General features: G+C 43.1%; 1 protein-coding gene across 3 annotated transcripts in view; it reads left to right on the top strand.

Moving 5' to 3' along the window:
• The window catches only part of LAMA5 (laminin subunit alpha 5), a 207,160-nt gene that overhangs the window by 65,685 nt on the left and 120,053 nt on the right, over positions 1–21,422 (top strand). For all 3 annotated transcript variants that reach the window (XM_053394450.1, XM_053394447.1, XM_053394448.1), the window contains exons 3-6: positions 4,074–4,191; positions 13,456–13,574; positions 17,363–17,533; positions 19,640–19,737. In XM_053394450.1, coding sequence (XP_053250425.1) covers positions 4,074–4,191; positions 13,456–13,574; positions 17,363–17,533; positions 19,640–19,737 — 506 coding nt within the window. The remainder of the gene's footprint in view (positions 1–4,073; positions 4,192–13,455; positions 13,575–17,362; positions 17,534–19,639; positions 19,738–21,422) is intronic.

The raw sequence follows: 21,422 nt of genomic DNA, 5'->3' as shown, positions 1-21,422 counted from the left end.
CACCCTGTTTACATGGCTTTCGGAAGGCAATTCAAGAGCTTGGGGGAGGGGCATCAAGTGTTGCCTTTGGGCGGTGTGTTGGACTACCATGTTCTAGAGGATACCAGTTTTTGTATAGGTTACTCTGGGCTGGGGAATGATCATCAGAACTAGGATAATAGCTGTTGTATGAAATTCTGTGTAGAGTTTCCTTTGGGAACAAATCTCAAATTTGCAGCCAACTAACATGTTCTGTCAATTCAGTGAGTTTTGCTTGAGCTCCCCAAATTGCTTTTGGGTTTCTCCAACCCTCCAGAACTGATTTGGGGAGGCATAGGGTACATGCCGGGAGTAGACCATTGTACAAGCAGAAATCTTTGTGCTGGCTGAAAGACCTCAGTTGGCTACTGTTCCAGTCAGAGTAGACCGATTAGCTAAGTTAGTGAGGTGCATTAATTTTAAATGGTCTGCTCTTAAGTAGGATTAGCATTAGCTACAACCCTATGAGAGCAGTTCTAACTATGGGAAGCAAGTGTAGTTTATGCTAGATCTCATTCAGGAATGAAGTTGAAAGAGGAAAAACAAGCGTTTAAAATAGAGCTTGACACACATCACCCTTTTGCTTGTGTAAATTCTACCAGGTGCCCATGTCATGGAGTTAGGATCCAGAATAAGTCCGCTTCTGCCCTGTCCAGCCCCTGCCCACACAGCCAGAAGCTCCTTTTTGGAGGCTTCCATTGGCGTTGGCTGAGGTTGAGCTGAGTTAGGATGGGGGTTATACCCCAACATATTTCTTCATCATCATCATCATCATCATCATTATTATTATTATTATTATTTTATTTATTAAAGATTTTCTTGATTTACAAAAGTGTGTGCAATGTCTCTCTCTCGTATCCCCCCCTCCATGTAACATTTTAACAAATCAGTTTCATTTGTTGAGACATTAGGAAGAAAAGGGGGAAAGAGGTGGGGGGAGAGATGGGGGTGAGGTCGGGGGGCGATGTTTCTATTTTACTTACTATATGTAGGGTTTGGTGTCAGCGTTGCTTGTGCAGGTTCTTTGTTGTTCCTTGTGTTCCTTTGGTGGTGAGAGAGGTTGGAGTTGGCCTATGGTGTGGGTATTCATTTGTGGTTGGCTGTGGTGGTCTTTGTTTTCATGTGTGAGTGGGGTGGGTGGGTGTTTTGGATCAGGTTAGCCATACTGATTTTTATGCTGTTGGTGGATTTTTGTTGTTGTGTTGTTGGGCTGTGTATGTGATAAAGGGGAGCCATACCGGCGTAAAGGCGTCTTCTTCCGTTTGTCCCCGTGTCAGTTTCAGTTTATTGGTTAATTTTTCTAGTAGGGCTGTTTCCCATACTATTTGGTACCATTGGTCCATGCTTACTCCTGACAGGTCTCTCCAGTGTCTGGTTATGGTGTTTCTGGCTGCTGAAAGTAGGTGGATTATGAGTTCTTTGTGGTGTAAGTGAGCGTTATTGTCTTGGAAGATGTTTAGTAGGGCCAGTTCTGGGGTGATTTCTAATACTTGCTTGGTTATTTTACTTATTTCACATATGGTTTTTGTCCAGAATAGTTGGGTTTTGGGGCACTCCCACCACATGCGGAGGTATGTGCCTGTGGAGGTGCACCCTCTCCAGCATTTTGGTGAGGTTCCTGGGTATATTAGCGCTAATTTTCTTGGTGTTAGGTACCACCTGTAGGTGAGTTTCAGAGTGAGTTCTTTTCATTGATATGGATTTAAAGGGGGGTTTAGACTACATTTTGGTCCATTGAGATCCCAACATATTTCTGACCGAGCCAGGATGGGGAACCTATGTGGATATCTGCCAGTTCCTAAGTTGCTCATCCTGTCAGATACTGGTCTTGATTGTCCTCTATAACTGGGACTTTCTTCTGTTTGGGGCTCAAGGTCCATAGGTTTGAATGGCACTTCGAAGCATATGCTTCCCACTATGAGTGTCCTGCACAATTTAGTTCACTGTCTTGGACTTGAAAACGCACGCCGTTGTAAGCATTACATTTCCTCTGTGTGTTGATCTTGCAGCGTTCTTACCAGTAAAAGAAGCTTCCCTCCAAACCCAGTTTTTGACAGGATGATAAAGTGAAGATTTTTGGAGAGAACCAGTGCCAGCTTGTGAAGGGAACTTCTGTTGCTGAGTTTGTTTTTTCCTAGTGCTGACATTTTAAAGCTGTACATTTATTTCAGTCTTGGCAAGGACATGGTTGCATAAATCAGCGTTCGAACTAATTGGGAGCAGCTCAAGTGGAATGCTAAGAAGGCCTTATCAGAAGCTACTTGTTGCCCTTGCCTATGGGACTGGCTGGGTGTTTTATAGAGTTCACTCTTTCCTCTCCATCTGTCTGGATTGGCAAATGCAGAATTAACTGCACCAGGGAGTGGTTTATTTGAAGAGCAGGAGTCAACTAGCAAATGTGTGTAGTAAAGCCTTGTTGTTGTTTAGTCGTTTCCAGCTCTTTGTGACCCCATGGACCAGAGCACGCCAGGCACTCCTGTCTTCCACTGCCTCCCACAGTTTGGTCAAACTCATGCTAGTAGCTTCGAGAACACTATCCAACCATCTCATCCTCTGTCATCCCCTTCTCCTTGTGCCCTCCATCTTTCCCAACACCACAGTCTTTTCCAAGGAGTCTTCTCTTCTCATGAGGTGGCCAAAGTATTGGAGCCTCAGCTTCACAATCTGTCCTTCGTGATAGGTTTGGAATGGATAGGTTTGATCTTCTTGCAGTCCATGGGACTCTCAAGAGTCTCCTCCAGCACCATAATTCAAAAGCATCAATTCTTCGGCAATCAGCCTTCTTTATGGTCCAGCTCTCTACTACAAATTGCTAAGCAGATATACAAGTCTCCAGAAGCAGAGGAAGTGGTTTCTAGAATTCTTCAAGGTTCTAGATGAGATTACTGAAACTTTTTGATTATTTTATGCTTGGCTTGTTGTAGTTCATGATTAAGCCCTCTGCCTTTACCCCCTTAGCATGCAAATCTAGCTGTGTAGGAAATTGCTCTCGCCTTGGTGGTCCACAGTGTTTTGAGTAACTCTGCTGTGTTTTTTTAGGTTTGATTTGTGACCCTTTTTTTTGCAGGCGGTACTGTTAAGACACTACCTTGTAAGCTTGTTAAACTTTTCAGAGCTCCTGAATGGAACCGCTCTATTTTTTCCTGTTGATTGCTGATTAATAGCTTTCCTAAATTGACCAAGCATCAGTCCCTTTGGGGGAGTAGGGCGGCATTAATTAATTATTTGTTCTTTTGTTGTTGTTCTTTTTGGAAAAATATAAGAGGAAAAACAAGAGTTAATTAGCAATTAAAGGCTCGCTCATTTTCCCTCTGCAGGAAGTGAAACTGGCACTAGGGCAGTCTTAGAACGAGTATTCAGGGGCAAATCATTTTTTTTATTTTTTTAAAAGATATTTATTAAAGTTTTCAATTTTTATACAATCAAAAAGAAAAAAGCAAAAAAGTTTAAAAACACATAAAATTCACAATACTTAATTTTCAATGACATATTTCCCTGACCTCCTCATACCTCCCCTTCTTGTATTCCAATTCAAATTATTTGTTCAGCAAATCCTTATCTCAAAGCATTACAGCTAAAAACCCCTTAATTTCAGGGGCAAATCAATCTATTACTAATTCACTAGCCCATATCTACAGGAAACAAACAGAGGTTGAACCTGCAACCAAAGGCTTTCAAGTAGCATTACAGAGGAACTTTGCTGAATGGAAATTACTCATGAGTAGACATTATAGAAGGCCATGAGTCCCAGCGTTTCTGGATAACACAGCAGTATATTAAGTACTTGTGGAATCTCTATTTCAATTCTTCTCCCTGCATTTTATGTAATGAAAATTGCAAACGAATCTTGCAAAATGTCTGAGAAACACCACAAAGGAAGGATAAGGCAGTGATACTCACAATCTGGTTTTGATTCGTGATTAACATTGAAATAAAAGCTTGGCAAAAGTGTCTTCATCGTATATCCAAAGTGCCGCTCATAATGAAGAGAGGATTTTGTGCACTGCTTTTTATCTCAAGCTGAAATTCACCTCTGTTTCTTCTTTCTCTCGCAGCTCTTCCATGTGGCCTACGTCCTGATCAAGTTTGCAAATTCCCCTCGCCCAGACCTGTGGGTGCTTGAGCGGTCAACGGATTTTGGACTTACATATGAACCTTGGCAGTACTTTGCCTGTGAGTATGAGAGAAAAGTGGAGGGGATGTGGGAGTGGAGCCACGTTCACCAGGGGAGGGGAGCCTCCAGTCTTGGCCTGCCAGGGATACAGGTTGACCTACAAGGCCATTTCCCCCAATGGCACCCACCTTGCCCATCAGCTGATGTCTCTTATGATGTCATCTGATGAACAGCAGGGGGGTGGACTAAGTTCTATGTTGGCTGAATGTGCCAATTCCCATGGGGGAGCAAGGGTGTGCAGCCAAACTGAGCAGGATTTAACCCCTGCTCATGAGCTATTGAGGGGCGTGGGTGGCACTGTGGGTTAAACCACAGAGCTTAGGGCTTGCCAATCAGAAGGTCAGTGGTTCAAATCCCTGCGACGGGGTGAGCTCCCGTTGCTCAGTCCCTGCTCCTGCCAACCTAGCAGTTCGAAAGTACGTCAAAGTGCAAGTAGATAAACAGGTACTGCTCCGGCAGGAAGGTAAACAGCGTTTCCGGTTCTCCAGAAGCAGCTTAGTCGTGCTGGCCACATGACCTGGAAGCTGTACGCTGGCTTCCTCAGCCAATAAAGCGAGATGAGCTCCACAACCCCAGCGTCGGTCACGGCTGGATCTAATGGTCAGGGCTCCCTTTACCTTTTATATGAGCTATTGGGCTCAGTTTGACAGGATTCCACAAAACCTCTTCCTGATTCCCTTTGCATTGGAATCCCTTGCTATAACAAAGGCTTTCCCCCTATGTTTCAGTAGGGCTTTTGATGGAGTTTATATTGAAAGCCCTGTTTAAACAGAAGGGAAAACCTATGTTTTAGTAGCACCTTGCTCCTGCCATCATTGTGACACCAGGTGACACCAGGCATCCCCACCCACCTGTCACATTTGGCCGACGAGGCTGGTTCTAGTAAAGACCTCGCCTGTGGAGCAAAAAAAGTTCCCCACCTCTGACCTACTCCAGTGGCCCTGGAGCAAAAAAACAGCCAGCATTTCAGGACTTAGGCAAAGCTCTGTATTATTTCTCCCCTTTGCTTACTTATTTGTCATAGTGGTATATAGAATCTGCAAGTTTAACTGAATACCAGTTGATGGAGAACTACAACAGAAGAAGCTAGTGCTTCAAGTCCTTTCTTGTGGACTTCCCTTTGGCTTCTGGTTGGCTACTATACGAAGCAGGTCTGGATGAACCTTTAGTCTAAGCAGTAAGGGCTCTTCTTATATCTATATCCCAACCAGAATGCCTTTGCATCATACAGTCAGCCAGATTTTCCACATTAACGATCTAGCTTCTTGAAAAGGTGCATAGATGAAGGAATTTTGGCAGGTGTAATTTTCCAAATCAACACAGCAGAACTGTGACGTGACAAGTTGCTTCAAGTTCCTTCCTTAACTGTTGTGCCCTAAAATAGCTGCTTCTGACTTGGGGTACATGGGTTTCAGTGTGTGATAGGCTTTCCTGGAAGATATTCTTCACCGATCCCTCTCAAAGTGGATTTTGGTTGGGTCAGGAGGCATGGTTATCAACCCAAACTACCCTCTTGTACAGTGAACCGTTGATTGTTTCATTTCCTTTAGATAATGTCAGTTGATGGAAGGGTGCAGGCTGGATCAGACCTGCAAAGCCTCTTCCTGAGCAGCCATAGGGCTAGGATTCACAAAGGCATTGGTAGGATTGCTGACATTTTTCTCGGGTGACTCTTGTGCTTGCAACAACTGAATGACAAACAAAAATGCAGCAGATGGAGTATTTTGTGGCCTGCAGAAACAGGAACAGTGGAGGGAAAGTTACTTGTTGAATTTCTTGCATTATGCAGCTGTTAAAAGCAGAGGCAGCTAGCCAGAAAAAAATAATAGAGGAAATATAAAGTCCTATAAGTACCATCTGGACTTGTTCTGGCAGTTCAAGAGGTAAGGAGGTCTTGCAGCAATTAGCAGGTGAACATGTTGATCAAACAGCTGTTAAATCCTCATCTTCAGGGACCAGTTGAAAATATGGCAGGCGTATTTGAAACTTGTTCTTGACTTGCATTATTCTGCTCCAGCACACACTCTGCACTTAGCATGCCGTATGTTTTTGGAAATGTATTGTGATGGGATAGTTGGGTGCCTAGTGAAGAATGTGTTTTTCATCACTGCTGACTACTCAGAAAACGTGTAATGATTGAAAAGATGAGTTATGTTTTGAGTCTCTAGTGTGTTTTTTTTATTTTACTTTATTTTTAACGAGGAGACTCAGAATGACTGAGGTCGATAATATCTGCTATATTGCATCCTTTCTAGAATGAGGGAAAGGAATGTTCCCCTGTAGCTAACAACAAGGGGGTTTGTTTGTTTGTTTGTTTGTTTGTTTGTTTGTTTGTTTGAATATACTGCTTGATGGTTAAAAAACCCCTAAACCTCAAGAAGAATAAATGAATAAATTTATTGCAGGCAGGTAAAACAGTTGAAAGCCGCAATATGAAATGTTCAAAAAATTAAAATGAGAAAGAAACTAAAATAATATTAAAACACACATCAACGTTCTAGATATTGGGGAGGCTTGTCCAAATAACAGGTGCTGGAAAGAATACAGTGAAGGTATCTCTCTACCTGATGTCAGCAGGCAGGGAATTCCAAAGTGTAGGTGTTGCCATACTAAAATAATGATTTCTTATCCATGTGTTCTGGTTTGTGGAGTTGCCAGGAAAAGGTGTGGGCTAATGGTGCAAATGCAAGTGTAGAAACACAAGCCAAAATATTCCAGGTCCTGCACCTATATTGTGTTCTGATAAGAGAGAGAGGGGTCCTGATATGTATAGTGACGAACTCATGAGGAAATGGTTTTTCATTGCTCACTCATTTTATCTCTGTTGTTGTATCCTGGATGTAAAGAGTTTTATATATTTGCTTAAGGAAGTTGCTTTATAGGTTTGGTCCTGACATGATAAGCACCCAGACATTCGCCTTGTCTTTCCTAAATCTCTGCAGTTAAAGATTAGAGCAACCTGCAAGGTGGTTTCTGTGTATCTTTCTGTGGTCTCTCATTGTGATGTTGTCTTCTTCCTGCCTTTTACTTTCCTCATCCATCATTCCTAGCATTTATTGGAAAGATAACATTTCAGCCAGAAACTCTGTGAAAGCTTGGGGGCATATCCTGACAGGAACAACCCGCCAGTTGTTTCTGAAAGCAGTCACAATTAGGAAGTGCCATTGCTTCATATGCAGAAAGAGTCATCTTCGATCATTGAGCATCCGGGGGAATAAGCAGGATCCTCAGACTTTGGCTAGCCTTGGTCACGAGCCCAAATTTGTGGTTGCCACAACTCTGCCCTCCCACCAAATCAGGGGAGGGTCAAGAACTTCTCTCTGACCTTCAGAGGTGCGTGGAAAACCTCCAAAGAGCAGCACGAGGGGAGAGAAAATTCCCAGCTCCCCTTCTCAGGGCCAAGCTCTGGAAGATGGAGGAAACTCATATCTTTAGTTCCATATTGCTTTGGAGGTTCTCAAAAATGCAGTCTGAGATGCCTCCAAGCCTCTCATTCTTGTCCCAGAGGTGAGGGTAATTCTCAGCAAGGCAAGTGTTATGAAGAACTTTGCAGGTCCTTGTGGATTTGGTGGTCTCTGTGATTCTGTTAGTCTCTCTTTATCTTTACTCCCTTCGGACAAGTGATATGGATAAGCAGTAGTAGTAGTACAGTGGTACCTCGGGTTAAGTACTTAATTCGTTCCGGAGGTCCGTTCTCAACCTGAAACTGTTCTTAACCTGAAGCACCACTTTAGCTAATGGGGCCTCCTGCTGCTGCCGTGCTGCTGGAGCACGATTTCTGTTCTCATCCTGAAGCAAAGTTCTTAACCCAAGGTAATATTTCTGGGTTAGCGGAGTCTGTAACTGAAGCGTATTTAACCTGAAGTGTATGAAACCCGAGGTACCACTGTAATAGTAATACAGTCATACCTCAAGTTGAATGTGCTTTGGGTTGAGTGCGTTCGAGTTGCACTCCGTGGCAACCTGGAAGTAACGGAGTGCGTTACTTCCAGGTTTTGCTGCTCGCGCATGCGCAGACGCTCAAAATGACGTAACACGCATGCGCGGAAGCGGCAAACGTCACCTGCGCATATGCAGACGCGCCGTCACATCTTGCGTTCCATTCGGGATGTGAATGGGGCTCCGAAACAGATCCCATTCGCATCCCGAGGTACCACTGTAATAGTGTAAGTTCTTAACATTCTTACATCTTGTCACAAGACTTCACGTCTGCTGTCTGCAGTTAAGATTAATACGAGTGTTCCCCCATCATTGTATCTGAATGTTGCAAATATATTTAAATTTGTAGTTCAGAATGTTTTTTAAGTCTAATGTGCTTCTGAATATCTCACTCATTTTCAGAGTAAGTATCTTTCACAAACACCTTCTTGCTTTTGTCTTTTGATCACAAGTTTTGCATGCTGCTTGGGCGTATGCTTTGAGTGGCTTTGTTTTCACTCAGAAGCAGATTTTTCACTTAGCACAGCATCTCTCTTATTTGCACAAAATGGCCCTGTTTGGAGACCCACCCATCTTTGACCTCTGTGGCGCTAAGCCCAGCTGTGTCACTTCTTGGCAGACATTTTTATCTAATTAGTTGGCAGTGCCAAGACCAATTTGGCAGGACCATAGCTATATCAACTTATTATAGGACATGGGAAGAAGAGGTGGATGTTTTCTGAAGTCTCGTTTCCTCATTGTTTGTGGTCCCAAGTTGGCTTTGGAAGAGGAGCCTGTTTCTGTTTCCTGCAGCCTAGACAATTGGTATTGCCGACCAGACATTTAGGGCTGTCTGTTGTTCCTCCGGTAGTTCCCTGGGAAAGGGAAATTAAGGAAATTGGACAAGAGAATTTATTTCTCAGTTTGATGTTGCCTGCTGGTTTCCAGAGCAGAATCTGAGACATGCTTTACCAAGGAGCGCCAGCTTGTTCTGCAAATATATCATTATGAAGCTCGCAGAGAGCAGCCAAGCTACTCTGAGCATGTCAGGCACCAGGTCCTCCAGGGAGCCAAAACAGTAATTGGTAGAAGATGTGAGCTGATCTTTACTGTGATCTTTTAAACAGAAAAACCTGGTGAAGGAGTGCCTGGAAAGACTATACGGTGAATTATCCCCTTGGGTGTGATTCCATCCCTAATTTCTATGACAGCGTGTATCTGTGAGCTCATTAGGTTTCCTTTGTGGATAGGAGAACAAGAAACATGTTTATCGTAAAATGAGTTTCCTTCTCCCAAATAGTAGCAGAATATTTTTATTTAATGACTCACATTCTATTCATTTATTCATTTTCTTCCTGTTTCAAAAAACCTTCTGCTGAAAGATGCCCAAGGGCTATCAGTGGTAGCTAAGGTGGTCCTTCCTTTTCTGTTCACTGTTTCTTAACTCTAGTTTCTTCTTTGTGGTCTCTGTGCAGGTGCACTCATTGCATTCTGCAGATGTGCAGAGTATAATTAGCCTTCTAGAGCTTCAGTCAGTGCATTTTTGGTAGGAGGTACACTCCCAATTGTCTAACACAGGTTCCTCAAACTCGGCCCTCCAGATGTTTTGAGACTACAATTCCCATCATCCCTGACCATTGGTCCTGCTAGCTAGGGATCATGGGAGTTGTAGGCCAAAAACATCTGGAGGGCCGAGGATGTACAAAGTCTCCATTCAGTTGCAAACCAGTATTGGGTGTCGTAGCCAGCAATTAGCTTGCAAATGAATTTCACATGAGAAAGTCAATCATTTTAAACTGGCTTTTTTTTTGCTTAGCAATTTAAATCATGATGGTTTTGCTCTGTTCACATGTTGTGGTGATCTGAAAGGTTTGTTGTGTGTTTGGAAAGAAGAGCCACCCGTCACAACGAAACCCCTTCTTCTTCTTCTTCTTCTTCTTCTTCTTCTTCTTCTTCTTCTTGGTTATGGCTCTGCAGACCCCATCAGACCATGACTTTCCTTGTGCAATTGATAGGTGAACACACATCACTGCCCGAGTGCTCTCCAGCCCCTTCCTTCCAGTCTCCAAAAAACAGAAGCTTATCTGCCCACCCACCACTCTCCCATTCCGTTTGCTAGCTGTTTCTGCCACAACAGAAGAGTCAAAGGCACTTGTCCTTCCTACATCCAACCCTCTACTCCAGTCTGCACATTTATTTTCCTCTGCTACCAGTTCTTCCCAGGGTGGTCTCCTTTGAAACCGACCACCAAACCTCCCTCTTAGCATGATAGAAGTTTGTATTTCAAAGGGGAACCAGACTTTTATAGAAAGTAACAGAGCCTGACCTTGCATGCGGCAAGCCCCCATTCCACCTGTCGGTCATGGAGCAGTGCCATGTGGCTGCCGGGTGCCAGGTGTATCTGGACACTTAACCAGCATGACTCGCAAGGAGGAGGAAAAAGAATTTGGCATGGTGGGGAGTCAGTGAGAGCTGGCAGCTGGTTCTCTCATTGCCTCCTTGGCTGTTTTCATTCTCCAAACATTAGTGCCTCTCAAATGCACAGCGACTGAAGTTTCAAAACACTGCTCCAGAAGCACGAGGTGCACCTCCTGGGCTTTAGCAAAAGTTGTGGCGCTAACTAGATGTGATGTTAATTGTGTATAGTCAAATAATGTGCACTTAAATATATAAGGGTGATTTTCTTCAGGAATGTTTGTGTGTGTTTGTAAGAGTTAAAACCATCCACACCATGACCCTAGTCCTTCTCCCTCTCAGTTGCTATTTCAGTTTTTCATGTGCCCGCATGCAATTACCCTCAGGCCTAGCTGGAACCTCAGTTGCGGGTTTTGAGGAAATGCCAGTGGTCGCAACATCTCTCTTCAGCCAATTCAGGGTATTTTGTTGTGTGAAGCTATACCAGCTACTTACCGTATTTTTCGCTCCATAAGACAACCTTTTTTCCTCCTAAAAGGAAGGGGAAATGTCTCTGCGTCTTATGGAGCAAATGCTGGTCCCTGGAGCTGAATTGCCCAGGGGCGAAAAGCAGATTGTTCTTTTTTTTTGTTTGTAGAAAGAGGGAAGGGGGTATTGAAACGAAGCTGCTGAGCAGCTGATCGGCAAGTGATCGGGAGGGAGATGAGGGACGCTAGCGATAAAGGAGGCTGCCTGGGAGGGGGAGGTAAAAGCACATGGATCCTCAGGATTTTTGCATTGGGTCACCCCAAATTCACCATCAGATCACATAGCATGTCTATGGCTATAGCCTGCACCAAAAAAAATCACACATCCATTGTTTCGTGGGGCCGCAATGGCGCAAAAAAGGTGGTTACAAAGCACAGATCCACATGGATCCTCAGGATTTTTGCATTGGGCTACCCCAAACTCACCGTCAAATCACATATCATGTCTGTGGCCAAAGCATGAACCACCAAAAATCATACATCCACTGTTTTGTTCAGAATATTTTTTTTCTTGTTTTCCTCCTCTAAAAACTAGGTGTGTCTTATGGTCAGGTGTGTCTTATGGAGCGAAAAATATGGTATATTAGGCCCTCTAAATCCATGTAGCCTATGCTGAAATGCCGTCTTTCATGGTGATCATTTTACTTATTTTTGGTTCTTACTTATTTGATACCTAGCTCTCTTACCAGTTCATGAACGCTCTGGAGCTGCTTGCCCAGCAATGCCTAATAATAATAATAATAATAATAATAATAATAATAATAATAATAAATTTATTTATATCCCACCCATCTGGCTGGACTTCCCCAGGCACTCTGGGCAGCTATCTTCCATTAGAGAAGCACTGTGGTGTCAGTTCCAAGATTTGGAGGTGGGTGGGGAGTTTGAGGGGCACTGTAGCATGTCTTCCTTAGCGTAGTCAGTTAGCTTAGCCATTCTTGGCAGGAATCAAAAGCTCGGTTCCTTCTGCAGCTGTTTCTGGACGGGTCTTGAGGGAGTGGGTTGGGACCTGTGCCTGGGATAGTAAGATTTCCATCTCCAAATCTGCATGGGGCTTGCATTCTTGTAAAAGCTGCAGGGATAAGGAAGACAGTCCATGTTCCTTTGCACCAGCATTGCAGGTTTTCAGACGCTTTTCAGAGTGCCAACTAATGACTCTTTCACAAATGCATAGGAATCATAAGATGAGTCAAGGCATTGGTCCACCTTGCTCATTACTGTCTACACTGACCAGCCGTGGCTCTCCAGAATTTCACACGGGGCTGTCTCCCAGCCCTACCTGGAGTTGCTGGGGAGAGAACCTGGTACCTTCTGCATGCGAAGCAGGTGCTCTCTCATTGCATCGCAACCCTTCCCCAAAGTAGCCACCGCTGCACTTTGTAGGATATTCCCTAAACAAAGCTCACTGTTTGAGCCTGATTGAGCTTGATTATTGAGGGGAAGTGCGTGGAACAGGTCTCGGTGTTTTGATTTCTGGGAATGGAGTTGAGAGACGACCTAACTTGGGGAGAAAACACAAAGACCTGATGAAGAGAGCACAGCAGAGGTTATATTTTCTGAGAATCCTCCGGAAAAACAATCTCTCAAAGGACCTGTTGATGGCATTTTACCATTGCACTGTGGAGAGTGTATTAACTTATGGTCTGTGTGTGTGGTTTGGGAGCTGCACGGTCAGGGAAAAAACAATGCTGTCCAGGGTTGTAAAGACTGCGGAGAGAATAATTGGGTGCACTCTTCCCACCTTAGATCAAATCTACACTTCCAGGTGCCATAAGAAAGCAGCAGAGATAGCGCAGGATAGTGCGCACCCCGGAAATGATCTCTTTCAGCTTCTGCCTTCTGGAAGAAGGTATAGGGTTATAAAGGCCAGGACTAGCCGCATGAGAAACAGTTTCTACGTAAATGCAATTCTGGTTCTAAATGCAGCATAAGGGGTCTCTATAGTATAGTGTATTTCAAAATGGGGTTTCAGAGTTTTTAGGGGTTTTTGAATGTTTTATGTAGTTTTTCAGTTTCATTGTTCTGCATGGGACAATGACAATAAAGATATCATATATCACTGTGAATCCCTAGTGCTCCATGTCTGTTTTCTGCGTTTGTCCTATCTTATGCTGGAGAGCCGGTGTCGTGTCCTATCAAAGAAATCAGGGAATTCTTTTTTATACTTGCCTCTGCCACAAACTCACTAGGTAGCCTTAGGCAAGCCACTCTCCCTCAGCCTCAGGAATCATAGAATAATATTGGAAGATAATATTGATCTGCTTTACAGGGATGACATGAGGATTACACTGAAGTAGATGAAGTGCTTTGAATATTTGGAAGTTCTAATACAATTGCAGAATATAATTAATATTTCATTTTACACAACTAAATTGTTCCCCTCTTGACTTCTCTGCTCAATAGCTTCCAAGAGAGATTGTATAGAGAAATTTGGCCTGAGGACTGTGGAACGGATAACCAAAGACGACGATGCCATCTGCACCACTGAATACTCCCGAATTGTGCCCTTGGAGAACGGCGAGGTAAACTCTTTAATTTTTTGTCTGGCTGTGCATCAAAGCAGCGAATGTGGGTCGGATTTTTCCCCCGTGCTTAATTTTTCTGCAAAAAAACAAACAAAAAACCTGCTTTGCAAGTTCAGTAGTAACTATGAATGGATTTGACAAGCATAGCAGTTTGAAACTTTTTAGCATTCTTTAATAAATACGAGTAAAATTAGCATGCTTAATTTGATCTATGGCACCAGAAACTATGCAAACAGACAATTTTCAGATGCAAATTAGCCTAATTTGTGTAGCATTGCTCCCCCCACCGCAAAAACCCACATCACCCAATTCAAGTCCTGCATTTAAAATGATCAATGCTGAATTAACATAAGGTATGAAGGATAACCCAGGTTTCCATATGTTAATGTTTCTGAGAGCATGAGCCTGTAGACAGAGTGTTGAATATTATTACTGGGTAACCTCGGACAAACCTATCTATACTATACTACTATATAGCGGGAATAAAATGACTTGCCTTACAGGGTTGTTGTGATATCAAAGAGATGTCAAAGAGAAAAACAACTACCAGACTTTTAGAAGACATCTGAAGGCAGCCCTGTTTAGGGAAGTGTAATGGGTATGAGTTACTCGTGCGTAAACTGCCGCCTCTCTAGGCTAAATTGCCTTGTTAAAACATTCTGACTGCACAGCCCATCTCTGCGTGGCTGCCTCAGTCGCTAGCAGAATCTGTCTGTGGGCGTTTCTTAAACCTCTTCCAGCATAGAAGCTGTTTGACTCCCAGTCTCCTCCTCCTCTCACTGCGCGGGAGTCTTCTGCGCAGGGAGGGCGTGGGTAGTGGAGGACCTGTGCTCTCCTCACTGATGTCCAGTGAAGAGTCCCGGAGCTCTCTCTCCGCTTCCCCCATCTGCCCCCCTTTATCCCTGGTGTTGCGCTGATTTCCTTCCCCCTCTACCGAGCTGTTTCTCCCCCTGGTGCTGGGTCCTTCGCCAGCATCATCTGGGAGCCTCCCCTTCGCCTCTCGCTCTGATGTCAGTTCCCTGACAGGAAGCTTTTAATGTTTGGCACACTATTGTATTTTACTGTTTTGTTGGAAGCCGCCCAGAGTGGCTGGGGAAACCCAACCAGATGGGTGGGGTATTAATAGTAATAATAATAACAACAACAACAATAATAATAATATAGCTATTGTTATTGTTATTACTCATGGGGGGGAGGAAAGGCACTTCAAATAAAGAACTGTATAGAGCCTTACAAGCCATTGTAAGTTCTGTCTAGCCTTTGGTTTCTAAATCTCCTTCAAGCATTAGCTGTGCCTTTCCAAACCATATTCTGCGGCCATGAGACATAGAAATTAGTTTAAGAAAAGAAAGATTGGATTCTTGGGATCCCAAACTCTGTACCGTCTGTCCAATTCCATTCTTGCCCAGAAGAGTCATGGAAATGGAAGATAGGCTCTGCGGCGATATTCCTTTCTCTTGGGAGATAAGCAAGCTGTCGCCCTGTCCAGTGAACTTTACCTTTCTGAATGTTTCTTGAGTTATCCAAAGCTGATAATAGGCCATGGGATATTGCGCCTGGGAAACTCTGGCACATCCTGTTGCTAAATTCTGCTGTAATCTTGAGTCATGCTGGCGGAACTCCTCCAGCTGTGCCGATGCTGTGTTCCAGGACAGAAACTCTGCTGCAATTGGTAAAGGGTTGCGGTGGGCTGTAAAGAGTTCATTCAACCACAGACATGCTTGTCCTCAAAGCATTCTGTTTAAGCAGGAGGAGGGGGCCATTTTATTGCGGGGGGGGGTAGACACAAGGTCTGGGAACGCAAGGAAGTGCAGAATTACTTTGGTTAATTTTTACCAAAGGGATTAATTCAATTTTTAAGGGCATGTTTGCATTTTTCAGCCCTGGGTGAAATAATAAAGAGAGATTTGATTAGCAGCTGCTCAGATTGGAATGGAGTGCAGCTCAGATTCATCCATGTATGGGATTTTGTTCGTTGCAGCTAAAGTCTCTGTTGCCTTCTGCCTAAAGATGCCTTACTCATTCCCCACATACCCTCTGTGATACCTTGCGTTTGTGAAAATGGCAGAATGCTTAAATGAAGAAATCCAGAATTGTATGTGATATTGGCATGACATGTTAAGTTTGCCATATCGAATGCTGAAGTGGATTACAGCTGAGATATTTTTTTCATCGCTTGGCGATATGGTGTATGTTGAATTGAATCCCTTTGGAATGAATTAGTGGGTCTTAAATCCTGACTAAGTTATCCCACTGATCTCAATAAGAATGTAAGAACATAAGAACCCTGTGGCATCAGACCAAAAGTCCTATGGGCAGCTCACAAGCAGGACCACAGTCCAACAGCACCCTTCCCACTTGTGATTCCCTGTAGCTGCTGTTCAGAGGCACATCACCTCCAAAAATTGAGATAGCACATAGCCATCATGGTTAGTAGCCATAGACAGAGAATGAGAACCTTCAGCTAACTTAGCTTGAATCAACCTGGTTATACCAACCCCACTTAATTTTCAATGGCAAGCTATATCTGGTCAGTTTACTTTTCTGTAGTTTGTACGTTCCTGTTTTGTGTGCAAGAGTCAAGTTGATAATTGCTTACATTATTGAAAGACCATTCACAGAGAACCACCGGTATCTTTTGATAAGAATGTTAGATCTAGATCTGGAAAGCTTTTGACATTTCAGCTGAGCCACGAGCATGGCTTTGCGTGAGTCATAATCTTTTGTCCTCAATTCCTTATCTGTTAAATGGGAGCAGTTGTGACTTACCTCTGGGGTTTGCTGCAATATGCCCAAGAACATATTGGGCTGGATTCAGTTAACAGGTCCCACTAGCAGAAACCCACTCAGAGACTTCTGCTAGTGCAATGGGGCTTCCCCCCTCTTCCCCCACCCCCTAAATTAATTCTGGGGGTCGGGAGAATCCCTAGAACAGTGTCGTGTGGGAGGAGAGATTGTTCTGTTGTACAAGCAAAAATGCTTGCACTGATACAACATTTTTAACAGTGTGATGCTGAATTCCTCCCATTGTTACTTGCTCTAAGCATAGTAGTACGTGGTGCCTCGCAAGATGAAATTAATTCGTTCCGCGAGTTTTGTCGTCTTGCGATTTTTTTCGTCTTGCGAAGCACGGTGTCGGGAAAGTTTTGGAAAAGCTTCAAAAATCACCAAAGTCTTCAAAAACCTCAAAAAAGGCTACCACACCGCGTGCTATGAGTTGCTCCTCGAAATCAAGTCGCAACTGTATTAACGGTGTTAAGAAAAAGGAAACAAACTTGCAAGAAGTTTCCGTCTTGCGAAGCAAGCCCATAGGGAAAATCGTCTTGCGAAGCAGCTCAAAAAACAAAAAACCCTTTCGTCTTGTGAGTTTTCCGTCTTGCGAGGCATTCGTCTTGCGAGGTACCACTGTATAGTGTACAGTGGTACCTCGGGTTACAGACGCTTCAGGTTACAGACACTTCAGGTTACAGACTCCGCTAACCCAGAAATAGTACCTCGGGTTAAGAACTTTGCTTCATGATGAGAACAGAAATCATTCTCCAGTGGAGCGGCAGCAGCAGGAGGCTCCATTAGCTAAAGTGGTGCTTCAGGTTAAGAACAGTTTCAGGTTAAGAACGGACCTCCAGAACGAATTAAGTTCTTAACCCGAGGTACCTCTGTAATTTAAATGAGTAGATGAGAATTGTATTGATCCACTGCTATGGTGAGGCATATTTCCGGACTGAGAAACACACACATTTTCTATCACCTGAAATATTCCTTTCTTTCTCACTCTGCTTCTACAGATTGTGGTCTCTTTGGTGAACGGGCGTCCGGGAGCCATGAATTTCTCTTATTCTCCTCTGCTAAGGAATTTCACCAAAGCTACCAACATTCGATTACGCTTCCTGCGGACTAACACCCTACTTGGGCATCTGATGGGAAAGGCCTTACGAGACCCGACCGTGACCAGAAGGGTGAGATGCTTCTAGACTCCTCTTTGCTTATCAGTCAAATCTGCGTGGGAGCAGTAGCTTTTGGAAACAGTTGAGAGATGAGTAAATGTACAGAGTACCATGGTATCCTTCCAAGGGAAAAGGTTCTACACATTTATTCATCTTCCAAATGACTACCCTGAATAACAGGGTTGTATCCAACTAAGTTTTAGCCAGAGTAGACCTACTGAAATTAATGGACCTTCATTAGCCATATTCATTATTTTCAGTGGGTCTTCTCTGAGTAGTTCCTGTTCAGGACAAGCAGAAATCAGTTAATCAATGTTGTTATCAGATTAGATTCACTAATGTTTAATAATGATGATGTTGAAAAATATATCTCAAGATTAAAGGTAAAATTAGGGCATCAGTAGCCTGAGTGGTCTACAGGACTTGTTCCTGGGTGATCTGGATTTATATTGCACTTTGCATGTTACCAGTTTCCCATACAGAAGTGAGGGCGTGTTGTAATAAATGGCAATACTATGTGCATGTAAATGGCTGCAGTATATACAACAGGATTTATATCTTGCAATTGGCCTTGATTTTCTCTGTTTGCAATAAAGTGCACGTGGGGTAAGGAGAGATCAACACAGGAAAAAATGTCAGGGTCAGCTGATTAAAAATAGCACGTAAAATTCATCAAAAAGATTTTAAAGTTCTGTCATGGACTGGATATCCCTTTGGAATATATGCCCAGTAGCACATTCATATATGAGTTTAAGCCTATTCTGAACCTATTAGGACCAAAATTTATTTAATATATTATAAAAAGAAATTTAATAAAAAAATTAAACTAAAAAAAAGTTCCTTGGTCAATTAAAAAGTCCCTAACCCTTTATACATATGTGTGATACTTTGTTAGGTAACATTCCCACCCACAACACCAATTATGCATGACCAACAGCTCAACCCTTCCTTTGGAGAGACATTTTGGACTTTGAGATCATTGTTGCAGTCTACCAAACAGCACAGTTGTGGAGAGAGTTATATGCAGATGTCTAGAGTAATAAATCTGCAATCTGCTTGGGGGTTGTGGGGAGAACGTTGGTTGCCAACAAACAAACAAAGCCACCCACCCAACAACACTTGAGGCACCTGCTGATTGCTACACACAACTTCCTTGGCAAAGTCCAGCATGGGGGACATCCCAGTCTACTTGTTCGTTAGCTCTGCAATAACCAGCAGGTGTTACTTACTGCAGCCAGCAAAAACTGCACTGAAGAGGCTTTAAGTATGCAGTTGGTGCTGCCGGAAGAAGGAAGAAATGCCCCAAAGTATTACTTAAAGAAATAAAACCTATTGGTTCACCTTGGTAGGGGTGGGTGGTGTTGTGCTCCTTCCACAAAAAATGAGAGAGTTTAACTAGGTCATTAAATATCTGCTCAGAGGCTCTGCAGATTTTCAAGCCCTGTATGCTTTTATCCAGGCATACAGAAAAAAATTAAAATGTATTTATTGATATTGTTCAGACTGATGGTGGTCTGCTCTTAGAACAGAGACAATAAAGAGTGAACTTTGCAAATTGTTTAGCCTTGCCTGGCATAATGTCCTGGGCCATTAGTTTTACTAAGCCAGGGGGATGGGACTTCAGCCCTAGAGGCTGAATTCCCTGAATGCTTTCTGTCTGGCCCTTGGAGCCTTCATTAGGCCATATACCCCACTGGACCTGCTAGTGCCTCTAGCTTTTCTGTTGCTCAGTACACAGCCCATGACGTTTCTGTGATGTCACCCTAAAGCTGCATTGTGACAAGCAGAGTTAGGAATACTGTTGCCATGACACTGTAAGCCTCTGATCCTCTCTCACACCCAGTATAATATCCAGTGTGGGGAATTACCAGGCAGGGCAGAGGTGCTAATATTACTCTGCTCTTCCTGTAAGGAATACTTCCTTTACAGATGGATCCATCATTCAAGAATAATTTTGTAAAGGATGCGTCAGATGGAATCCTATCACTGACAAAAGTTTGAGTTATTTATCTTGAATTAGTTGGGCATATGTGCCATGAGTTTATTCCTTTGTATGGGAGAGAATATATGGCCGATGTCTGCAAAGTGACAAGGACAAACCATTCCGTGATCTTTTAGTATTACTACAGCATCAAAGATATCAGCATTGGAGGACGGTGCGTATGCCATGGTCACGCGGACGTCTGTGATGCCAAAGACCCTACGGATCCTTATAGGTAAGACTGCTGTTGGAAAACACCATGCCTAGATAGACTGCTATGTAAAGAATTGAACTAAGAAGGATAGTTGGTGAAAGGGAAACAAGGTTCATCATGCAATGGAGGGAATGAAAGATGAATTTTGCTGTAAGTCAGCAGAGCCAGTTGTGCCAAAAGACAAGGTGTACTGTGATAGATAGATAGATAGATAGATAGATAGATAGATAGATAGATAGATAAGCTGCATTCTAAAGCAAGATTCTCCCCATGTTTATTTGCACTTTACTCCATCACCACCACAACTGCCTCCTAGATTGCCAACATCATCTAGATTATGTTGTCATACCGAGAGTTTAACCAAATACAGTGGCTCATGCAACATTCAAATATGAGTCAAACCAAATCACTTGAACCAGAGTCATGTGCTACCCAGAACGGCAGTCAGTTAGCTTTTTGTTGCAAACCCATAACTGTTTATTGAGCTGATATAAGAAAAAATGATATAAGAAAAACGGATTTAGTTCATAAACCGAGGTACCACTGTAGAACATTCAGAACAGAATTTGCAGTGATTCAGTTCAGTATATAAACCAGCCTCAGATTGATCCAATTCTGAAGCATACAGTGTGTAAAACAAGGATTTCATGAGAAGATGTGAGTTGGGTGATCACACTGGCTGTCCAGAGCAAATAGGAGAACATTAGAGGAGGCTTTCTGGGTCAGGCCAAAGTCCCATCTACACCAGCACCCTGTTCTCACAAACAGCAGCACTATGCTCTCTTGCAGTTTCCAGCAACTGGTATTCAGAGGCATACTGCCCTCCACATGCAGGAAGCACATAGCCATCAAAGCCAGTAGCCTTCAAATTTGTGACTGTTTACTATTAATGTAACAATTTGCCAGGATAGGCACCTTGAAGAACATTGCTAAATATGTTTACTTGCTGCAGACTGGCACTATAAATTTCCTATCTGTTTTATCTGTGGCTTATTCGGAAGTTGCACACCTCCACAACTTCCCATGTGATCACGAGCAATAAATATTTCTTTGTGAACATCTATTATTTCACAATTTGCATTGCACTTTGCGTTATATATGTAGTGTATTATATACCAGTTACGCCTTTCTTCCTTTCTTCTCTTTGATTGATCTAGTTCTACCATCTGCATTTGATTTCTTCCTTAGTGATATAGATGACACACCATCAACCTGCTTTTATGTTTGGCTTTTAAGCATTTCATCCACCTTCTTCTTTGTTTGGTTTTCTAAGAACTTCAGCCTTAGGCTTCAATCCTAAATGGATTTACATCTGAGTAGACCTGCTTAGGATTGCATTGTTTATATCTAGAATTCACTGTTGCAAAGGTGGCCTTGTCCTCTGCAGTATTGTTCCTTGGTCAGGGGGAGTTTAAAATACGGTTCCCAAGAGCAATAGGGGGAAAAGTTTCCATTGGGCATTTTTAGCTCTCGTAATACCTACTCACAGAAAATATTCAAAGCACATGATTAGCGGGAATCAGAGCCAAAACTTTGTTCTTGAGGACACAGGAGCACAAACTTGGTTCCATTCCCTGGCCCTCATCATGTCTGGATTTTTAGACACTCACATATGAATGATAAGAGACGGCTCATATCCCTATCACCTAAATTTGTCGGGAGATAATGAGAATGGAAAATGTTGCCTTATTCCTTGCATTTGGAAA

The sequence above is a fragment of the Podarcis raffonei genome, chromosome 6 (assembly GCF_027172205.1).
Source record: "Podarcis raffonei isolate rPodRaf1 chromosome 6, rPodRaf1.pri, whole genome shotgun sequence".
In the NCBI taxonomy this organism is placed as follows: domain Eukaryota; kingdom Metazoa; phylum Chordata; class Lepidosauria; order Squamata; family Lacertidae; genus Podarcis; species Podarcis raffonei.
The sequence above is the reverse complement of the archived record's forward strand: the minus strand, read 5'-3'. Positions and strand labels throughout refer to the sequence as shown.